The 21711-nt window shown below is 42.2% G+C and overlaps 1 protein-coding gene across 1 annotated transcript in view; it reads right to left on the bottom strand.

Moving 5' to 3' along the window:
- Positions 1 to 21438, bottom strand: part of LOC124290753 (potassium voltage-gated channel protein Shaw-like) — an 87061-nt gene extending 65623 nt beyond the window's left edge. Inside the window, exon 1 of the mRNA XM_046727569.1 lies at positions 19347 to 21438. Within this exon, the coding sequence (XP_046583525.1) occupies positions 19347 to 19653 (307 nt within the window). The 5' untranslated portion in view covers positions 19654 to 21438. The remainder of the gene's footprint in view (positions 1 to 19346) is intronic.
- Between the last annotated feature and the right edge of the window lie 273 nt (positions 21439 to 21711).

The following is a 21711-nucleotide window of genomic DNA, read 5'->3' as shown; positions in this document are numbered from 1 at the left end:
CCGTGAAACACACTTGGCATTGCTACATATTTCACGGAACTGTACAGTTGGATATGATTAATACTTCGACATAACCGTGTAACACACTTGGCATTGCTACATATTTCAACACAACTGTACAGTTGGATATGATTAATACTTCGACATAACCGTGAAACACACTTGGCATTGCTACATATTTCACGGAACTGTACAGTTGGATATGATTAATACTTCGACATAACCGTGTAACACACTTGGCATTGCTACATATTTCAACAAAACTGTACAGTTGGATATGATTAATACTTCGACATAACCGTGTAACACACTTGCCATTGCTACATATTTCAACACAACTGTACAGTTGGATATGGTTAATACTTCGACATAACCGTGTAACCTTGTTGTAACAACACAACTGGCACATTGGCATTGCTACATATTTCAACACAACTGTACAGTTGGATATGGTTAATACTTCGACATAACCGTGTAACACACTTGGCATTGCTACATATTTCAACACAACTGTACAGTTGGATATGGTTAATACTTCGACATAACCGTGTAACACACTTGGCATTGCTACATATTTAAACACAACTGTACAGTTGGATATGGTTAATACTTCGACATAACCGTCTCCTCCTCCCCTGCAAATTAAACTCCGCGCAGCGCGAGAAGTACAAAACGGTAACCACTGTGCATGGACTTCCTAACTGATTTCTATCGACGAAGATCACGTGAACAATCGATCGGAGCGAGTTAAAACATACGTTGCCACAGAGTCCCGACTGATCTCAAGGGAAGGATGGAAACTTGGTTACTTATGACCCGCAGTGCGCAAACTCGTGTTTAGAATGACAAATAGGAACATTTCTTTGACATCATACGTTCAGCAACCATATGAAGAATTCAATGCAAGAAAATTGTCAATTCAAATAACGTGAAAGGGAAGTAATGTAGGGGATTGTAAATTCTGAGTCAACCTTTGTACAAAAAGCAGAATTTCTCGAATATCTAATAGCAAATTTGTATTGCTATTCTCCGGGGAATTGTAAATAGTAATTGAAACGAGATTAAGTCCTTGCCACATTGCCACATTGCCCCATTGCCACACATATGCCCAGACGGTTAACGTAGTCCCCCCAACATGATGAGAGTTCATATTAATGCCATCATTATACGTACGAAACACTATAAACTGCCCAAATTTGTTTTTGAAATCACACAGTACGGTAATAATAGATTTCAGCGTCAATTTGGCCTTGATATGTTACAAAAACGAGCTACGGTGCTGTATCAACCGGAAGTGAACCAGAACAAACGGATATGCGCATGTCCCCATAACAAGCAATCACCTTTTCACCAATTACTCTTCTCAGATGCCAATTGCTCTAGATTAGAATCCGCTGAAATACTCAATAATGAAGCAAACCTAATATCTATTCCAGCTTTCAACACGGCACCGTTAGACCAATGCCTCTACCACCATGAGTGCCAATCACGTGGTAATATTATCCAGGGTTACGTTTATTGCACACGGCATCGTTATATCACTGTAAATGGCTCATTATAGCGCCTAAATTTGAAGCGTTCCGAAGTCGGGCCATAATACAAAACCCCTAGAGCGATTTTCAAAACCGAGTGTGTCTATTAATTAGTAGTAAACTATTACAATGAGCATTTATCGGATTTGTATAATCTTTCACCGTTTATTAATCATCACAAGTTTTAAATTGACCGTTCTTCTGACGTGAAGTTAAAGTTTGTTTGTATTGTTAAAAGGTTTTGGAATATTTGAGAGTCACTGCATGGGTTGATCCAACATTACCTCGGTATATTGTACTCAATTACAGTGGCAGACACAAAGTGTGGATTTACGTATATTTACGTATATTAGTTATTTTTAATATTGGAATCAAACCAGGTACAAACGCACTGAGCAAGCACACAAACCGCTCGTTTACCAAACAACGCTAACTCACGGTTCAAACAAACAAATAATAACCCCACCCACCCCCACCCCCGTCGTGTGACTCTGTAAATGTTTATATATCTAGCCAATATTAAATTCCTTTACAACCTTACGAGTTATGTCATTCCCACAGGTAGAGTAAGTGAATATTGTAATACACCGTTTATAAGAATATTTCGGGGCGGTGGGGTAGCCTAGTGGTTAAAGCGTTCGCTCGTCACGCCGAAGACCCCGGTTCGATTCCCCACATGGGTACTATGTGTGAAGCCCATTTCTGCTGACGCCCGCAGTATACATACAAATGTAAGTATGTATACTGCTGGAATATTGCTAAAAGAGGCGTAAATTTAAAACTCCATCAATTATAAGAATATTTCATAATTGGAGTTCACGGAGAAGGGTGAGATTCACACGATGTACTCACTGGAAATTCTAGCCTGTTGACACCTGTCAAGCTCTGGATGAGAAATGGTTTTCGGCAACCTGGAGGCGACTAACGGGACCGGGTGATCAGGCTTGCTGACATTGATAATGAATGTCATTCTATCCTAGTAGCATAGATCGATGCTCATGATGTCAATCACTGTTTGTTTTGTTTGTAGATCATTTACCGACGTCATGTAGCCGATCTGAGTGAAGAGTTAACCAACCAACTTGAACGTTAGTGAACGTTTTCAAAACAGTTTCTCTAACGTTACATGTTTACATTTGTATTTCAAAGAACATAAACAAACACAAACAATGTATTTGCTCACACCGTCTGGTTACTAGTCTGTCGTACAGACCCTGAAGTAAATATATCCAAGAAAGCCCACGCAAGTCTAGAAAATGTGGCAAGTCTAGATTTCCTCAGCTTCTGAAAATGAAGAAAGTCTCAGGGCTCCTTTTCATTATATATTATTTTTTATTTACTATGAACTTTTTTTCAGTAAAATATGCTCATTTCAGAGACTAGTTGTTAGTCTATCTGGTAACCTGTCATGTCGGGAATGTTCGGGAATGTTCTGGGATGTTCCTAATTGTGTGTGACCCTTCACTGACAAACAAACATTAGCTCGTGTAGTCATCGGCAGACATGAATAACCCATCTGAGACAGAACCATTAATTGCCACTCTGTAACCTACAACTGTTGCTACATTAACCACTGATGACTTTCCCATTTTAATCCCAAGCAAAACAATTATTGATAAATCAATATCTCACGTCTATGTTGCTTCATAGAGACAAGAGGTAACGATGATGAGGCGGCTGTCGACGGAGTTCCCTCCTGTGATGGAATGACGTTCACCAGCGCAAACTCATTGGCCTGGAGGGCACGTCAGCTTCGAGGCTGGTTCGAGAATCGCGCCCCTACGTCCCGAGGGGAGTGTGTAACTTTTTGATGGGGTCGCTTTTGATATTAAAGGAAACCTCGTTAATCCGGACAGAATCGTCCGCTTTTGATAGAGGAGATATACTTTTGATAATTTTGTGAAACCTCGTTAATCCGGACAGAGTCGTGCGCTTTTGATAGAGGAGATATACTTTTGATATTTTTGTGAAACCTCGTTAATCCGGACAGAGTCGTGCGCTTTTGATAGAGGAGATATACTTTTGATATTTTTGTGAAACCTCGTTAATCCAGACAGAGTCGTGCGTTTTTGATAGAGGAGATATACTTTTGATATTTTGTGAAACCTCGTTAATCCGGAAGGTTTCGTACTTAGCCCGATCGACAGCTTTTTGTGGATGGTTGTTTTTGACATTCCAATACAACCTTGTTCATCAGGGCCATATCTTGCACAGCGAGAGAGACAACAGAGATTCATGTTTGATATTACAACCCCTTTGCATAAAATATATGCTAATAACATTTGCATTCACAGCTGTTATCATCATAAAAGATTAGTGTCACACATGTTACGTAATTATCGTGGAAGCTAAACAATCAAATGCTGGTTCCGGCTCTTTCCTGTCCTTTGTCATAAACTAGAATGAGAAAAATATTGTAATATTTCAATAATATTTAAATAGTTTAATTTCAGTTAAAAGCGGCTTGGAATGCAATTCCTGTAACCTCTTTGAGAAGTGGGCACAGTAACCAGAGCCCCTGGCAACTTTGGGGGTCATGGCGTAATGTACTCGCTTAATTGTGTTCATCTCAATTGGGTATCCTAATTTTCCTTTGAGTACCCAAATAAATTGTACCCACCTCACTCAAACTCAGTTGGGTATTTTGTCATTTTCCATTAATTGTAAAAATATAATCAAGTTTAACTGTTATTTACATTGGATCTGTAATATGAGAAACGATAAGAAAGACTGCAAGTTGCCAAGTTCATGTGTTGAAATAGAACCTATGAATATACCTCAGTTTTACCTATGCACTGGTATGCAAGCTATGATTCGACATTTTTGTGTGGACGCATGTAAGATCAAATTTATTGAGTTTTTACAAAAAGTCAAGCGTACCTGTACGCAATAGACTTAATAAGAATTGAGTTTTCACATAAATATTTGCGTAATTTACGCAGATGCGCATCTCATCTGTATCAGGATAACAATATATGGATGGACAACTTCTTTATTACAATGAGAGCGACGTTTCGGTGGAGGTTCTAACACCCTTATCAACCAGGTGACAATCATGTGGGGCGATGTATCTATGGCCAAGTACATCGACAATCGTGTGAGTCGATAACATTAAGGGTAAACACACCGAAAATCATGGTGGGTGATAACATTATGGTCAAACACACCCACAATAACGTGGGGTGATAACATTATGGTCAAACACACCGACAATAACGTGGGGTGATAAACTTATGGTCAAACACACCCACAATCATGTTGGGTGATAAAATTATGGTCAAACACACCCACAATAACGTGAGGTGATAACATTATGGTCAAACACACCCACAATAATGTTGGGTGATAACATTATGGTCAAACACACCCACAATAACGTGGGGTGATAACATTATGGTCAAACACACCCACAATAACGTGGGTGATAACGTATGGGGTGATAACATTATGGTCAAACACACCCACAATAACGTGATAACATTATGGTCAAACACACCCACAATAACGTGGGGTGATAACATTATGGTCAAACACACCCACAATAACGTGGGATGATAACATTATGGTCAAACACACCCACAATAACGTGAGGTGATAACATTATGGTCAAACACACCCACAATAACGTGGGGTGATAACATTATGGTCAAACACACCCACAATAACGTGGGGTGATAACATTATGGTCAAACACACCCACAATCATGTTGGGTGATAAAATTATGGTCAAACACACCCACAATAACGTGGGGTGATAACATTATGGTCAAACATACCCACAATCATGTTGGGTGATAAAATTATGGTCAAACACACCCACAATAACGTGTGGGTGATAACATTATGGTCAAACACACCCACAATAACGTGGGGTGATAACATTATGGTCAAACACACCCACAATAACGTGGGGTGATAACATTATGGTCAAACACACCCACAATAACGTGGGGTGATAATATTATGGTCAAACACCCACACCCACAATCACCCACAATTGGGGTCATAAAATTATGGTCAAACACACCCACAATAACGTGGGGTGATAACATTATGGTCAAACACACCCACAATAACGTGGGATGATAACATTATGGTCAAACACACCCACAATAACGTGGGGTGATAAAATTATGGTCAAACACACCCACAATCATGTCGGGTGATACCACTGACCATGAACAACATACCACTGACCACGACCATTACACCAGTGAGACCACGCACGGGCATCGAGTGCATCCATGGACGATATACCACTGACCACGACCATTAAGCTAGTGACACCACGCAGGGGCATCAAGTGTATCCTTGATTCATCACACAAGTCAGTCAGTGCAAAACGACACAGGAAACGACAGCATTGGCTGCAACATCAGTAGCATATCGAACATTAGTGTTCAACAACCACCAGCAATTACCAACTACCTGCCTCCCATTTCAATGGTATCTAATAATCTAAAGATGCTCTTATGATCAGAACATTCTAAGCTGATCAGCATTCACCAGTATGAAATTCCCCGTCCCCAGGCTCTGAAGAGCCAATTCACCCAGGCATCGAGTGACACAGAGTGGCTCGGCTATCGATGATTATTTATGTAAACCTGTCCTAAACGTAGTGGACGTGATCTGATGATAGTTAAGGGCTGATAGGGGTCACAGGTCCCGCGGGACCCGTCTACATTGCAACCTTCAGGTTCCTGATAGGAAACCTATGGTCCACTTGGCCCAAACTTCGCGACGGCAGGGCAAGACAGCTCCGAGGAAAGTTCCAGAAGGAAGTCAAATGTCTGCCGTGTCTATTGGTCTCCAGACGCTCATTGAAACCAGACCAGTGCTAAACGCTTAACAAATTGCCGATACGTAGCACCCGTGGGATCTAGGTTCCGTCGCACGCCACCTTTAGGACACTCGATGAGCCGGTTGGTAGCATATAGTTAGTGACAGGGTTTATGGATTCCTTCCAAAGTGCAGTTACATTCAGGGGAGTTTTTGCATGAGTGATTTGTAGCTGTGACTTTGTCAGCTTTGTCCATAGATACTTTAATATGGCGTATGTAAAAATCTTTTCTTGGTGTGGTTATCAAACCGACCATAACTTTAACCAACTGCCGGACTAAAGAAAGCAGGCAGCTATGTTAAAAAATCTGTTCTTGATTAGTTATCAAAACGACCATAACTTTAATTAATATACTGAAGAGCAAAAGAAAGTAAACACCCACGTTGAAGGTTGCTAAAGTGAGGCAAAAAAACAAATCGTTATTTTAATCTCTTTCAATAGGTATTATAGTCAGTTTTAGGACTTCCTTGCAGTCTTTGAACGACTGTTTGCAGCCCAGTGACTTATCGGTAACGTTTGTCAATGTTTCGTCACATCCAGCTTTCAAGTGTATGTTTTCTTTTGTCAGGCAGTTTATTTGAAATGCAAAAACATGTGTTCGTCTTCAACCTCACCAAACCTCACCGGACCCAGCCTCACCACCCCTCCACACACAACGCAACATCCCCAATACAACCCATCCTCGATAATATCCAGGGTATATGTTCCGATAAATCTCCACTAGACCCTGGATGCATCTACGGCTCGAGCCGATGACTTTAATACCTCCCTTTGTTTGCTCCACATTCTCACAGGAGCCAATCAGATAAGCCGCCGTTACAACCGAGCTTGCCAGTGTCAACAAAGATAGCGGTCGCAGCCGCGAAAGTTTGTTCGCAGTGTGACTCAGATTTGGGGGGAAAACATACAGACAAATTGACAGGTCTGAAACCCCCCCAAAATATATGCCAGAACTCCTTCTACCTCTTTCAGAGTACCTCTGCAACAATATATTATTGTGTTGCCAAGTTTAATCGGTTAGATAATTTAAAAAGCGAAAATGAGTTGTGGTTGGTACGCTCAACTTCCCAGCGTAGACACCTGATTGGATAAAAAGCCAACCAAGGGAGATAATAAAATAATCGGCTCGAGCCGTAGATGCATCCAGGGTATAGTGGAGATTTATTGGAACGTATACCCTGGAGATAATCGAGGATGCAATACAACCATCCCCTTCCCAAATACATTCTCTAACCCTATTCTTTCAAACTCGTTCTCGTTCTCAGACGGGAACCCCTTTTTCATTATTCATCCGAAATTTCTGCCCAAAGAGGACACCCACCCAACTCAACCCTAACCCAAACTTACCCTCAGCCAAACCTGATCGCCACCAATCCATACTCAGAGTCATTCACCCCTCATGAAGTATCGCAACGCCAAGCCAAATATAACCTATATATATATATATATATATATATATTGAGGGTAATTTATCCTATCAGATTGGAAGTGAAGGCAAATAAGCTAAATTGGGACACCGTTTCTTTAAGATGCTTGTTGTGTACATTACTCTGTCCACAGATCACCATAAATGTCGGAACCCAGAAACTGATGTCATAATCATCTGACGTGCTAACTGCTTCCTCGCGAGAGGAATAAGACGCCTCTTCTCAGATATATCGGCAAGATTTGATAGTTTATGATAGCACAGAGAAATAAATTCTTTCACACACTCCGCTTGCAATTTACAAATACGCAGTATAGACATCATGAATGAAAACGCTTTTATGTAGTTGCTAGGAAACAGGTATTATATCTCCAGCCATACAACGTTATGGCAATGAAATTGGTTTGATAGAAAGTGCTGCTCTGGGTAAACAGCACGGGGGTAGCAGAGCGAGACGCATCATAGCATGACAGACAGAGTGCGCTCGTTGAACTTTTGTATACAGATCATTAATGAAATGCTTGTTATATCTATGAATGCAATAACATGAAATTTTGTTCGCTGGAATTGCAAATAATTAATTTAATGGACTTACAATGTCTGAGGTTATCCCTTTTTGAAGGCACACTCAATTTACAAGGAAACAACATGAAATGATGATTATCTTCGTGAAAGTCAAAGAGAAGGTTTTTTAAGATATTTGTTACCATTTCTGCAAAATGATGTCAAATAAAAACCAATATAATCAGATCCATGATGACGGGTTTCCATGGATCAAGGATGTGTCACAGTTTTGAAGACACATGAGGCTGGTGCTTTCATGGGTGATTGTTATTTTTAATCTCAACTAGCAGGTCTAAATGAGTTTCAGTGGTATCGTTGATCAGTACTCATTTGAAATTAAGTCGAACTTTCACCCATTCCCCCCATCCCTCGGTCGGCAGTATTAAAACAAACCACATCAGAACCTTTGTGTTAGACTAAGGCTTAGTCTCTGAATATATATAAGTTTGATAGTAACAAACAAGCCCATTTAAATTGAAAAGGAGCCCCAGGCAGACCAGAGATTCAGAACCTGAGGAAATCTAGACTTGCTGTATTTAGGGCTTTAGCACTGCAGAGAGGGCTTGGAAGTGGGGAAAATAATGTGGTTCAGGGACTGTGAGACAGACTACTTTTGTGTGAGCCATCAGAGTAACGGGCATCCAAGGTTCCCAGCACTTTGTCACAATTCATCACGGCGCTTTCATGGCGAGCAACTGGCTGTCGTTATTTGTGCAGATCGTATCACAGGGTAATGACGTCACTCGAAGGTCCTTAGAGACCTACTCCCGAGCTCAGCAGGCTCGCAACACCGTTCAACATGCTAGCGAGGCCTATCGGTCTCAACGGTGTCAGAGGGGCGAGAGGAACTGTCCATTTCGACACACGCACGTGATGTGGCCTCTTCTGTGTTGGGCGTCCCTGGAGGGTCGTAGTGTTCTGTTTTCTCCGGTCAATCATGTAATGCACGGATCTGGAGCGTGAGCCTGGAAGTTAATATGATATTAGCTGAGGCAGTGAACGCTATTGCCCAGTGTCATGTCCCACGCAACATGGCGTCGAGAGGATCATGGCCTGACCTCTGTGATGACCATACTCTCCGATGTTCGACCTGAAGCACCCGCTTGAGACCAGCGTTATCGTCCGCTGCCATGTCCATGCACCATAGCGTCGAGGGACATGTCCATGTCCTGTTCCGACAAGTGGTATAACCATATACCTCCGATGTACGTACGACCAGCAAGGGCCCGCTTGAGACCAGCGTTATAGTCCGCTGTCATGTCCACGCACCATAGCGTCGAGGGATCCTGTTCCGACCAGTGGTATAACCATATACTTCCGATGTACGCGCGACCAGCAAGCACCTGCTTGAGGCCAGCATCAACACATATCAAACGTAGATTGTGGTCATGCAAGACTCCTATACAGCGTCTCGGGCGACATCCTGGAGTAACCGACACGCATACTGGTACCCCTGCCATGATGGCCCAAGAACCAGCCTACACGGGACTCAATCCACAGCTCAAACCAACAAGGAAGTCGAGCTTTCCGTGAAGATAATAAAAGGATTCCGTAAAAAGCTATTAGGTAATTTGGTGTAAGAGTCGAGGGGATTGTGAAATAAGGGAAAATAGTGAAGCACCGGTTGACGAACCCTTGGTGCGCTTGAAGCGGAGCCTGACGAGAGTTCAGGGAGGCAGGGCTGCGTCAGAATGTATTCATCACATTCTCAACGGTGTTCTGTTATGAACGAAATATTGAAGCAATAAGAAACACACACTTCGATTTTATATTAGGTTGAAGCAGCTGCCAAAGAGAACTAGTCGTTAAGTCATTACAAGAGAGTTACTGCCAAGGCAATCAGCTGACTTTGCCACCAATGCATTAGGGGGGTGATCATTCGCTACGTGTGTGTATTGTCCAGGTTACACTCCTCACTCTGTCACTACTGCAGTATCTTTCTTCTTTCTCCTTGCTTCCCTCGAGATACCTGATGTTTCCAAAGATGAGTTAGGCTTCAGGAAGAACTGTGGATACCCATGTTATGGTCTCTATTGACAGTGAAGTCCAACACTTTAGCAATTCCTTTCCAAAAAGAAAAACGTTGAAGGGGCTAGTTAGATACATCGAGTTAACCGAGGTTCGACATAACCGAAATATTTTGAATAAGAAAGTTTACGAAAGGGCTAAGCTTTCACTTCGAGTCAAGTTCGACACAACGACACTATGGACACTGAAGCCCAATACGTCAGTAACGGCTTTAAAAAAACGACCTTAAAGCGACCTACTTAAAGAGTGTTCGGCACAACCGAAAAATTATGAATAAAGAAAGCTTACGAAAGGACCAAGCTTTTATTTCGAGATAACCGTAAGTTCGAAACAACGGGTTTGACTCTAACACACATTAACGAACACAGATTATTTTTTCAGTCCCATCACAAAGTTGTCAAGTGTTTAATAAGAATTTAAGATAACACATAGTCAAGTCATTGCAGTATGTCGACCTCAGTAACCCGACCGATACAACGGCCTCTAATTTCAATCACCTTGAAACGATACCGTTATGTCATTTCTGCAATCTTGGCAGTTTACAGAAGAAAAAAGGTTGCGATATATGGCGACGGATAGTAACCATTATGCCGAACAGTTGGTATGGAGGAAAGGGTGGGTCACTCTCCCGCTTTAGAAATAAGGGGAGATCACTCGCCACCTTCAAAAGCTGTATTTGGATTAATGGCAAAAATGGTAATGAGCATGTAAAGACATCAACAACAAAAATCACATCCATCATCACTATACACGGATAGGATCGCTCTTATTCAGTGTATTATACCGTCGTAGAATATCAAGGCAAGGCCTTCAATCTGATGGCATCAGCACGAAATTAGCGTCGGGCAGAACTAAGTCAAGGTCTATGGAACAAGATGAAAGTCTGGCAGCCATCGGGGAGTTGGAGAGTGTCAACATATTCATGATCTTTCACACGTAGGAACATGGGGTACCATGTGGAACCCCAGCGTATATTTGCAAGCATTGCTGAATAAATATCCGCACTAAGAGCTCATTCACTCATACCAGTGTGTAAAACCCGTGAATCAAACAGAACAGTCTATAATCACGAACAAGAGCATTTCAAGTCTTCTTCACACACTGATACGTTTTGAACACATAAGCAACCACTAAGATCCTATACTATAAAAACAATACCACTATGACCATATTTGGTAACCGCCCGCAGATACAGCCATGTTGTTTACCGGAAGTGGCATGTTGCCCGGATATTGATGCTACGTTCAGTTTCCGTTCACCTAGCTCTGCTGTAAATAGGCCGGCATCTGTGAGTTCAACCCACGGGGGTCACCCCTGTCGACCTTCAGGAGGAAATGAAGAGAGGATACTCTTTTTTATTGAAAGAGCTATCGGGAACTGGACACTTTTACCGTCATTAAAAATACATTTTTGGTTGCAGAAACTGTATCTTTACGGATTTGTTTTCTAACCGATGGTTTTTTTGTATTACTGATCAACGTGTTGCGATAGCAGTTCGGCATTGAGTATGACACTGATGAACTTACAGATCAAACCTATGTACACCAGCATGAGTCCATCTGCATTGAATTGATTAATGCATTAGCCCAACATTCCAGTCTGTGCAAGTTTTTACAGGATGAGCAGATCACTCATATATACATTTAAATGGAGTTCAGATCCTTTGATTTATTACTCGAGTCCAATGGGTATGGTATTCAGGATTATGCGTTATGTTTTCAATAAAACAAATAGTTTAACATTGAGGAATGGTATCACCTCTTTTATGAAGTCCTGGCATTGTTCCCTTCTCGCCAAACACGACACGGGATTCAATGAACATCAAAGAGAATATATATCGCTTTGTATTTGAATAATTTGGCTCTTGATGCAAAATCCATCCATTTATTGTCAAGTTAGATTGACTTTGATCTAATATCATAGCGCCGAGGAATGATATATGTAAAGGTGACACGAAAAGGGACTCGGGTTGCAAAGTATTTATCAAGGTTGGATCCAAACACGGAGCCAATCGTGAGATGATGACGATGACGACTGCTACAGCAACGATGATAAAGATAATGCTGCTTATGATGAAGATGCTGATGACTACGACAGCAACAATGGCAAAAATAACAATGCTGCTGATGCTGATGGTGACGGTGATGATGATGATGATGATGATGATGATGATGATGATGATGGTGATGAAGGTGGTTTGGATGGTGATGGTGATGGTGATGATGATGATGATGATGATGATGATGATGATGAGATGAAGGTGGTTTGGATGGTGATGATGATGATGATGATGATGATGATAATGATGATGATGATGGGGATGAAGGTGCTTTGGATGATGGTGATGGTGATGGTGATGGTGATGATGATGATGATGATGATGATGATGATGATGATGATGATGACGACGACGACTATGATGATGATGATTATGGTGATGAAGGTGGTTTGGATGATGATGATGGTGATGGTGATGAAGGTGGTTTGGATGATGATGATGATGATGATGATGGTGATGAAGGTGGTTTGGATGATGATGATGGTGATGATGATGGTTTGGATGGTGATGATGATGATGATGATGATGATGATGGTGATGAAGGTGGTTTGGATGGTGATGATGGTGATGGTGATGGTTGGAATTATAATGAATGTATTATAAATTATACTTCTGACGGCGCTTGTACAGATCAACGGTCTTAGGTTGCATCTCCCAGTGATTTTTACACTGACAAACTCAAAAACAGACCGATGCACCACGGCTTGCTGATGCCATCGAGAGCGCTAATGAACGTCATCTGTGACGACCGAAGCCACCCTAGAACTGACTGGTGACCACAATAATAGCCTCGTTCGTGTTGTAGTATGAATTGGTAATGACGGGAAGGCATTCGGTGCGATTATCTTTCGGTATCTGGATAATGTTTGTCATAAGTGTGTCAGCAAAGACCGCGCAGTGAGACCATCCTCCAATTCATGGCAGTGGCGAGAGCCGACACAAAGACTCTGTGTTTGAATAGTAGTTGCCACCGTTGTAAAATACCGTATGCCCCTGTCAAATACCGTATGCCCCTGTCAAATACTGTATGCCCTCAAATACCGTATGCCCCTGTCAAATACCGTATGCCCCTGTCAAATACCGTATGCCCCTGTCAAATACTGTATGCCCCTGTCAAATACCGTATACCCCTGTCAAATACCGTATGCCCCTGTCAAATACTGTATGCCCCTGTCAAATACCGTATGCCCCTGTCAAATACCGTATGCCCCTGTCAAATACCGTATGCCCCTGTCAAATACCGTATGCCCCTGTCAAATACTGTATGCCCCTGTCAAATACCGTATGCCCCTTGATGTATGCAATACACTTTGGCTTTAATGAAGTGACTGGAGACACATTGTGGTGCCCAACTTATTATCTGATGAGGTTTTATGTGAATATATATGACTGAACTGGTGCAAAGGATTGCTGTAAATATCTACGGTGGAGCTACAGGCTTGGGCTAACTTTGAGATAAATATTGATTTACATGTACATAATTTACGAAACACGAAGAATTACGAATTATTACTCCCGACAGAATAAACGTTGTAGATCTTGATCACTGGCTCGAGATAACAGGTATTAGAGTATGTCCTTGTTTGTATAACTCGAACATCAATACAATACTACAGCCTAACAGAGTTACAAAGTCCGAAACCAAAATGTGCTTGAGTTTCAAATACTTTGACACCATCTTTGAGACTTCATAACAATTTATGACTTCATAGAACATTTTATTACATTCAAAATGCCTTCGAAATGTTAATTTCCAACAATTAGAATCTGACACCAATTTAGTTCGCGTGAGTGAGTAATCAAATTCCTAAACTCTCAAGTACTTACGTCATCTTTGTTGACGTAATACTCATAATAGTTTTGCCGTAATATGTAATGACATCACATTTAATGATGACATGAAATTAGACATGAACGCATATTGACACTGTTCACTTCTCGGAATGGCTCTAAACTGACTTAAATGAAATAATGCATACAACAAATTGCAAGAGATTGGCTGACTTCTAGATATTAACTGACTGGTATTGTTACGTGTCAAATTAATAAAACAAATAAATATTAAAATTAAACAGATTTACTAGTCAATACGAATTACTGCAAAGATATTACAACGGAAGTACACAATAGAGCAGACTTGCACAAGTCTCCAATATGATAATTAATAATTCAAATGATTATTTCTTTTAAGAAATTAATAACAGACTGGCGTCCCCTTATCTAGACTTGCCTCTTTAAAGGAAAGTAGCACTATACATCAGTGGGCTTAGCATTCAGTGCAGCCTTGGAACAAGGCTAACAATAGTGTTGCAGTTTAAATTTCAATATTTCTACAAATACAATGGCGGTACAGAATATGATAGTAATAATGTTAACAGTCACCCAGCAACAGTGGTCAAGCGTCCAAAATAAGCCAAGGCTGGACATCCAGGGTTAAGATTCACACAAACACTGGTCTCGATGCACTGTGAAACGACAGAGGCATGCTCTTTTCCACGTATATAGTCTTAATACTTAAGACCTTCTAGAAAGTTCCATAACGTACTGTATTAGTCAAGAAGATTCCAGAAGTTTCCTGATTACACCTGACCCGAGAAGCACCCACATAAAACAACATAAACACCTCTAACACTACATAGTAACATTATTTACCATTTTTGACAACTAATTATTATCACGTATCAATATATAAATCGACACGCTAATTTCATGATGATGAGTGAGTGAGTGAATTTGGTTTAACACACGGTTTCGTCAGAATTAGGGTTACAATCAGCTCAATGGGGAAGCAAAACGTGAAATAATGCAGGTCTCAGACATTTGCCATTTTGGTGGAACCCAGGAGCACGGACGTGGCGCTGACAAACCTGGATGTATAATCAGTGCGCATCGGGATTCGAACCCACAGTCTTAGGTTACTGGAATACCAAGGGACGCAACTCTGCCCAGAGAGCACCTCAGATAACTGGGCGCCCTGCGTACGTCGAGACAATCTGACCTTATTGCATTCCCTTTATCCATCGTTGCCATCTGGCGAATCGGGTCCACTGGGTCGTGTTCTGTTGAACTTAAATACGTAATAAGTTATAATGGAATCGTGATATTGGATAGCACTGTCAACCGTGAAGAACCAGATGTCGCCTACATAATTACATACCATGGTCGATGTGTGAGAATAACAGTTTTATGGTAAAAATGAAACACACATTTAATAACAGGGCAAAACTTATTAAAGGTCGCATCTGGCGTCAGATTGCATTGTTTGATATGACTGTCACGTGAACGGGAAAAACTAGTGAGTCAAGAATAAATGTCACATCCATGGCCCAACATGTAAGACTGAAATGAGCACAAATGTTATAGTCACAATTCTTCTAAAAGAAAGGGGAAATGTATTTAAGGTCACAACTGACGTCAGGCTGTATTGTTTAATATGATAGTCACGTGAACGAGTGGAACTGGCGAAGCAGCATAAATGTCTATTTCAGTACATCAAAAGCATGTCCCTACATGTAAGACTCAAATGAATTCAAAAGCTATAGCCACAATTCTTCTAAAAGTAGGGAAAATGTATTTTATATTATGACTGCCGTCAGATTGCAATATTATATTTGACTGTCACGTGAACGATTGAAACTGCGAATCAGCAGTAAATGTCTATTTCAATATATCAATGCATGTCCAGACATGTTAGATTCAACTGAGTACAAAGGTCCCGCCCAGAATTCTTCTGGATGATTAAGAACGTCAGGGCAAAAGAATACCCAGTCATGACTATCCCAGAATAAACTTATGTTTGGCCTGAGGAGATCAAAGCTGTGAAAAATATATGAATGGATCACTGAAAATCAGTGATGACACCAGGTGTTCGCGAAAGGGTTTGCATGTCCTGCTCTAACGGAAGCGCCCGCCATTCACAAAATATGTCTAAAAATGGTAGTAGCTTTGCCTGACACTGCACAGCAGTACTCCTGTCAGGCGACGGTCTGTAAACAAACCACACAATCATGTGATTGATGAAGAAAATTGTTTTTGATGTGACTTTACCTAGGCTGAAATTAACCTAAGTATATGCGTCCGGGAAGAATAGTTAAAAAGACGCAGAAGCAGTCATGCTAGAATTGAAACCAAACCTTTGTTGACATTGCTTTAACCCACTTGTCATTCAACACATGCATTATACAAAAGGATGCTGAACAAAGGCATCTCGTGTAGCTTCCAGACTGTGCAATATATCAAAGAATTAATGGTCCAGAACTCCAGGAATTGGCGTTTCCATGACTGAGTGAACGAGTCCTGCAAAATACGGCGGGGATACCAAACATGACTTGACATATCGTGCCAACATTCGGAATCGAACCCAAGCCTTTGGTGTAACGGGTTAACGCTTTAAGCAGTAAATTATTCTCAATGGCCACCCTTAGCTTCACCTCGACAGGCTACAATATCACCAAAAAAAACCTCGTGGTTACTGTCATGAAGTTTGAACCCTGTTCACACACACACACACGCACGCACGCACGCACGCACGCACGCACGCACTCACACACGCACGCGCAAATATACATACATAATTACCGGGTACCCATGATACAACCATTCCTGTTGACACCATAGAGTGATGATATATGATATATTCATTAAGAATTTGGTTTGCCCCATGTGAATATAGTTCGCCTGCGTGTCAACATTTGAGTCACCAAGGAAACCGTATATGTTGACAGCTGGCCATGTTGACAAAATGCGCCCTGAACTGAAGAACTTCATACACAAACAACACGCGGCACCAGCGGTCGGAATGTGAATTTGTATGAGTAGGTAGCACCGGACATAAACAACAGCAACCTAGGATGATCAACCGTTGCGATGACTCAATGATCAATCCAGTTCCCCTTCCAATACACACACCGTTACAGCACTGACAAAATGGACACTGGAACCGCCGCCAGCCGACTCGTCTTGAGCTCGAGGTCGAGCTAGCCTTTCCATCTAACTGATTCATAGCTTCAAACGGCCTTCGTTCTCAGTCAGCAACAGGTTCATGCGCAAGAAATATCTCATTTCCGCGTTCTGTAGACGTGTACAAGACGCCACCCTACTCACAAACAACCCTGTCGTGTCGCCCCACCTCGAATTCCAAATCATCCATTCCATTTTGTGATATCGCCCCACCCTTCCTAATCTGGTCCGCCGTGTGGTTACACCACTCATTCTCCCTTCCACAAACCATCTCATCTTCAGTCAAGCCAATCCACAATCATTGTTATCTAAACCACTGTCGCGACTATAAGACCACCGTACCCCAATACACATATGTCGTGCCCTATCCCCACTAAAATCGTCTGGGACAGTATCCCGCCTCACCCCTCTCCCAAACACCACAGGGTCAGTACCCCAGTCACCCTCTCCAGAGCAACAACACAAGCATCTCACAGGACATATTCTCCACTACAAGACGACATTGTCTGGCTCTATTGATCAATGGTTGCAAGCAACAATATCATGTTTGTCTAAATAGGATTTGTTTTTCATGACATTGGGAGCTTGGCGGGGGTCACACGAGATCAGTACACCCCACGGCGCTGCGGCGTCTGTCTGCGCGTCCGTCGTCTGTGACGGAGGCCTAATCACGACTCTCATTGCCATCGGGGGCTCGTTAAACAAGCGTAAGAAAATCAACCACGAAGACACGCGGCGATACAAATTGACGGTCATATGATAAAATTCTTCAACCACCCCACACACAGTCTAATTTAGCATCCCGTCCCCCATGGATGGTGTGCTTTGATGGGGAAATTTTGATATTCCGTTAAGGGCGAACCGTGTTGTTGTGGCAGAATTCTTCTCTCGGTAGACCCTGGAGGCTACCTATTATAATCAGATTAAAGTTCTTCCCACGAAGGTGACGCTGACATTTAAACATGACATTCTCTGTTATGCAGATACACGGATCAATACACGATGTACTGAGACTGTGACATAATATCAGGGTCGGTGGAGTGTAATTAGGGTGGGTTGGGGGTGGGTGGGGTGCGGGCATGGGGGTGCACTAGGGTAAAACGTATCGTGGCATTTAAGGGGACATCGCTCTAATTGCGGGTGGATTGATTATAGTTGAGAAAATAATTACAGGATCTATGTGCAGGATCAAGTGAAATCCACGAATAGAAGGAGAGTATCTGAGGAAATCCACAAATAAAATGTATTGTATTTGAGGAAATCAACGAGTAAAAATATAGTGTCTGAGGAAATCCACTAGTAAAACATATAGTGTTGGAAGAAATCCACGAATAAAAACTATAGTAATGTATCCGAGGAAATCCACGCGTAAAACGTTCCTAATCTAATAAAATTCACGACAAAAATGTATAGAATGTAAGCGTGTAAGAACATCCATGAATAAAAGGTACAATGTTTAAGGACATCCACGAGTGAATGTTACAGTATCTAAGCAAATCTTTGGTACGGTATCTAGGAAAATCCATGTGTACTTTGAACTACAACCAAGAAATGCTACAAGTACATGGTGCTGTTGTTTGGGAATGCCAAAGACTCTCTTGGATGCTGTTCTGGAGATAAAAGTTCCCCCCAAAGAGAAAAAACTTTGACAGACCTAAAAAAACCTGCCAAAATGTACGAAACTGTACCTGGCAATTATACACACCTTTAACATGACATATTATTCACATGTGACATGTATGGCTATTCCCATTCAAACGCTTTCTCAACACCCACCCGTTTTTCTCTCATTACAAGTAACTTTATTTCCCTCTCTGTTCACATGCATATAATTGTAACATGTCAGCGCTTAGAGCATGTGCCTTGTACATGGAAAAGGCGCGTTACAAATGCACATTTATTATATTATTATTATTGTACCATAGGGGGAGACCTTACCTGTCCTGTAGAAGTCAATGACGCTGTTGAAGACGGCTGGGTGTCTGTCGAAGAAGTACTCCTGTCTCCCATTCCCAGAGAGGATGTGCGCTTCCGCCAAGCGACACAGGCGCGTGTTTGGTATATTGCGGAGAGTTGACACATGCGTCTCGTGCCGCACCCCTCCAACATTTAGCAGGATCCGCTGATCATCCCCTGACAACCTCTTCCGAGATTTCTTGGGTGTATTTTGATTGTTCTCGTCGTCGTCGACAACAAGAGCGGCACTGTCGCTGTCGGGGGGTGCGTCCGTCTCGGGGTCGCTCATGCTGGATCTGTGCACGGCGTTTGGTCACAACGGTATTCCATACGCTGGGGATTAATAGATTAACACAGAGCATTGTTCATTGTACAGCAGACACGATGAAGGGTGGGGGGCGCTCCTCACCGGAACATGGCGGGGGGCACCCGAGGGGGGCAACTAATGCTACTTGCTACACATCTAGAAGGCAACGGTGGCCCGTCCCCCTCCATTGTCGCCCACACACCCATACACCAAGCCTTCTGTTTTGTTTTAAATAAAACATAAACCAAGAGCTAAAACACGATTGACTGTACACACTGTTGTCCTAAGAAGACCAGGGCGAGAAGTGTATCCACATATCCACATGTTAGACGATCGCTGACGGACATGGTACGTCCAGAAAATCACTGACCGGTACACGTGCTGCCATCTGAACGCTGGACCAGGAACAATGCAGCTCGTAATATACTACCGCACATCACTGCTGTCAGGCGCCAGTTGGACGCATCGCTCTCCCACCAGCCTGCTGCTATCTAGTATGGCTACTGCACAGTAATGCCGACCGCTTCGATCTGCCGTTGTATCCTTGCATGCATGTGGACATCCCTCGCCCTATCAGTGTCGATACAAGGATATTCCTGCGATCAAGTCGCTATGGTAACAATGAAGGCAAAGTAGCGTCGCTCGTTCCTTTTCATATGTTTGGTAGGTGGAATCGGGGTCTTGTGTTACGACAACGATCGCCGAGTTATAATGCATATTAACATATTACATGATCGGCCACCAGCTGACTATGTCCCGGAAGCTGTGCACGACGCTGGAGTGAGATGGTGCCCCACGGGAGGTGTATCAGTCAGGTGTGGGACCTTGAAGGGGTGGAAAGGGGATGGGGGTAAATGGTATGTCCCCATTGCATAATTACAAACGGTGGTTACATCATTTCTGCTGATTATACATTAATATTGCATGTAGCTGCCACGCTCTTCACGAGGCCGAACCTTCCAGATCAATGACATAACGTATATTCCAGTCTACAACATGTACGAAGGTTTCGATCAAAGACGGTCCCCAGGCATTCGAACCTTCATACTGCAGCCATGACGTCACGCGTTTCCCTGTATCTAAACAATGTGTATCGATTTTCACGGCATTGACTAACAGTACCTACAATCCGAACGCCTTCCTCCCTTATGTCAAGTTCGTCTCAAACTTCAGGCACAAAGATGGCATCCGCAATTATCGGATTATGATGATGGTTTGGAATTGAGGCCGTTGTGTTTTATCAAGCTCTGAAATGCATTTTGTATTTTTAAAGAATATAATCCTGTTTCGATAATCCTGATAATGCTGGGAACAGCCAATAGAAGGGATCGGGATTACCACTTACGTGTTGACATGGAACCAAGCAGCTTCCAGGAACCGCTAACCAAAATGTGATGATGCCATTGTCCGCTGCTACAAGACTAATTGCCATGAAAACTAATTACCACAGCTTGAAATGTTCGAGTAATCAGCGGTATTGTCATGGGCAGACTTCCCGGAGTTCACGCAGTCACTGATGAAGCAAACGCAGGGGGGGGACACATGAGGGGGTCTAACGACATCGTCGACGATGGATATACATATGGAGAATATACCGTGCCTAATGGTCTGGACTGGATGAAGAACAGTTATCGTGACAGTTTTGCGAAATAAATACGCTGAGGTAGAGTTTCTGTGTTTATCTGGTGCCAAAAGAACCCGCGCTGGCCGCTTTGAAGATTGTATACAGTGGATCCGAGATATATTTCTACAGATTAACGCCTAGATTGACATTTAGTTTCTGAAATGAACGAAATTGTTGCAAAATTATATTCATAAAGTATCAATAAAAAAGTCCAAAATACATTTTTCATTTTCCTGAAACTGTTGTAATCTGGACTTGTCGCATATTGTAGACTTGCATGGGCTGTATTGGGTATTTTTGTTTCAGGATCTGTATGACAGACTAGCTAAAGCTCCTTTTAGCAATATTCCAGCAACATCACGGCGGGGGACACCAGAAATTGGCTTCACACAATGTACCCATGTGGGGATTCCAAC

The sequence above is a fragment of the Haliotis rubra genome, unplaced genomic scaffold (genome assembly GCF_003918875.1).
Source record: "Haliotis rubra isolate DU_JTF1 unplaced genomic scaffold, ASM391887v1 Scf473, whole genome shotgun sequence".
NCBI classification, from domain to species: Eukaryota; Metazoa; Mollusca; class Gastropoda; order Lepetellida; family Haliotidae; genus Haliotis; species Haliotis rubra.
The sequence above is the reverse complement of the archived record's forward strand: the minus strand, read 5'-3'. Positions and strand labels throughout refer to the sequence as shown.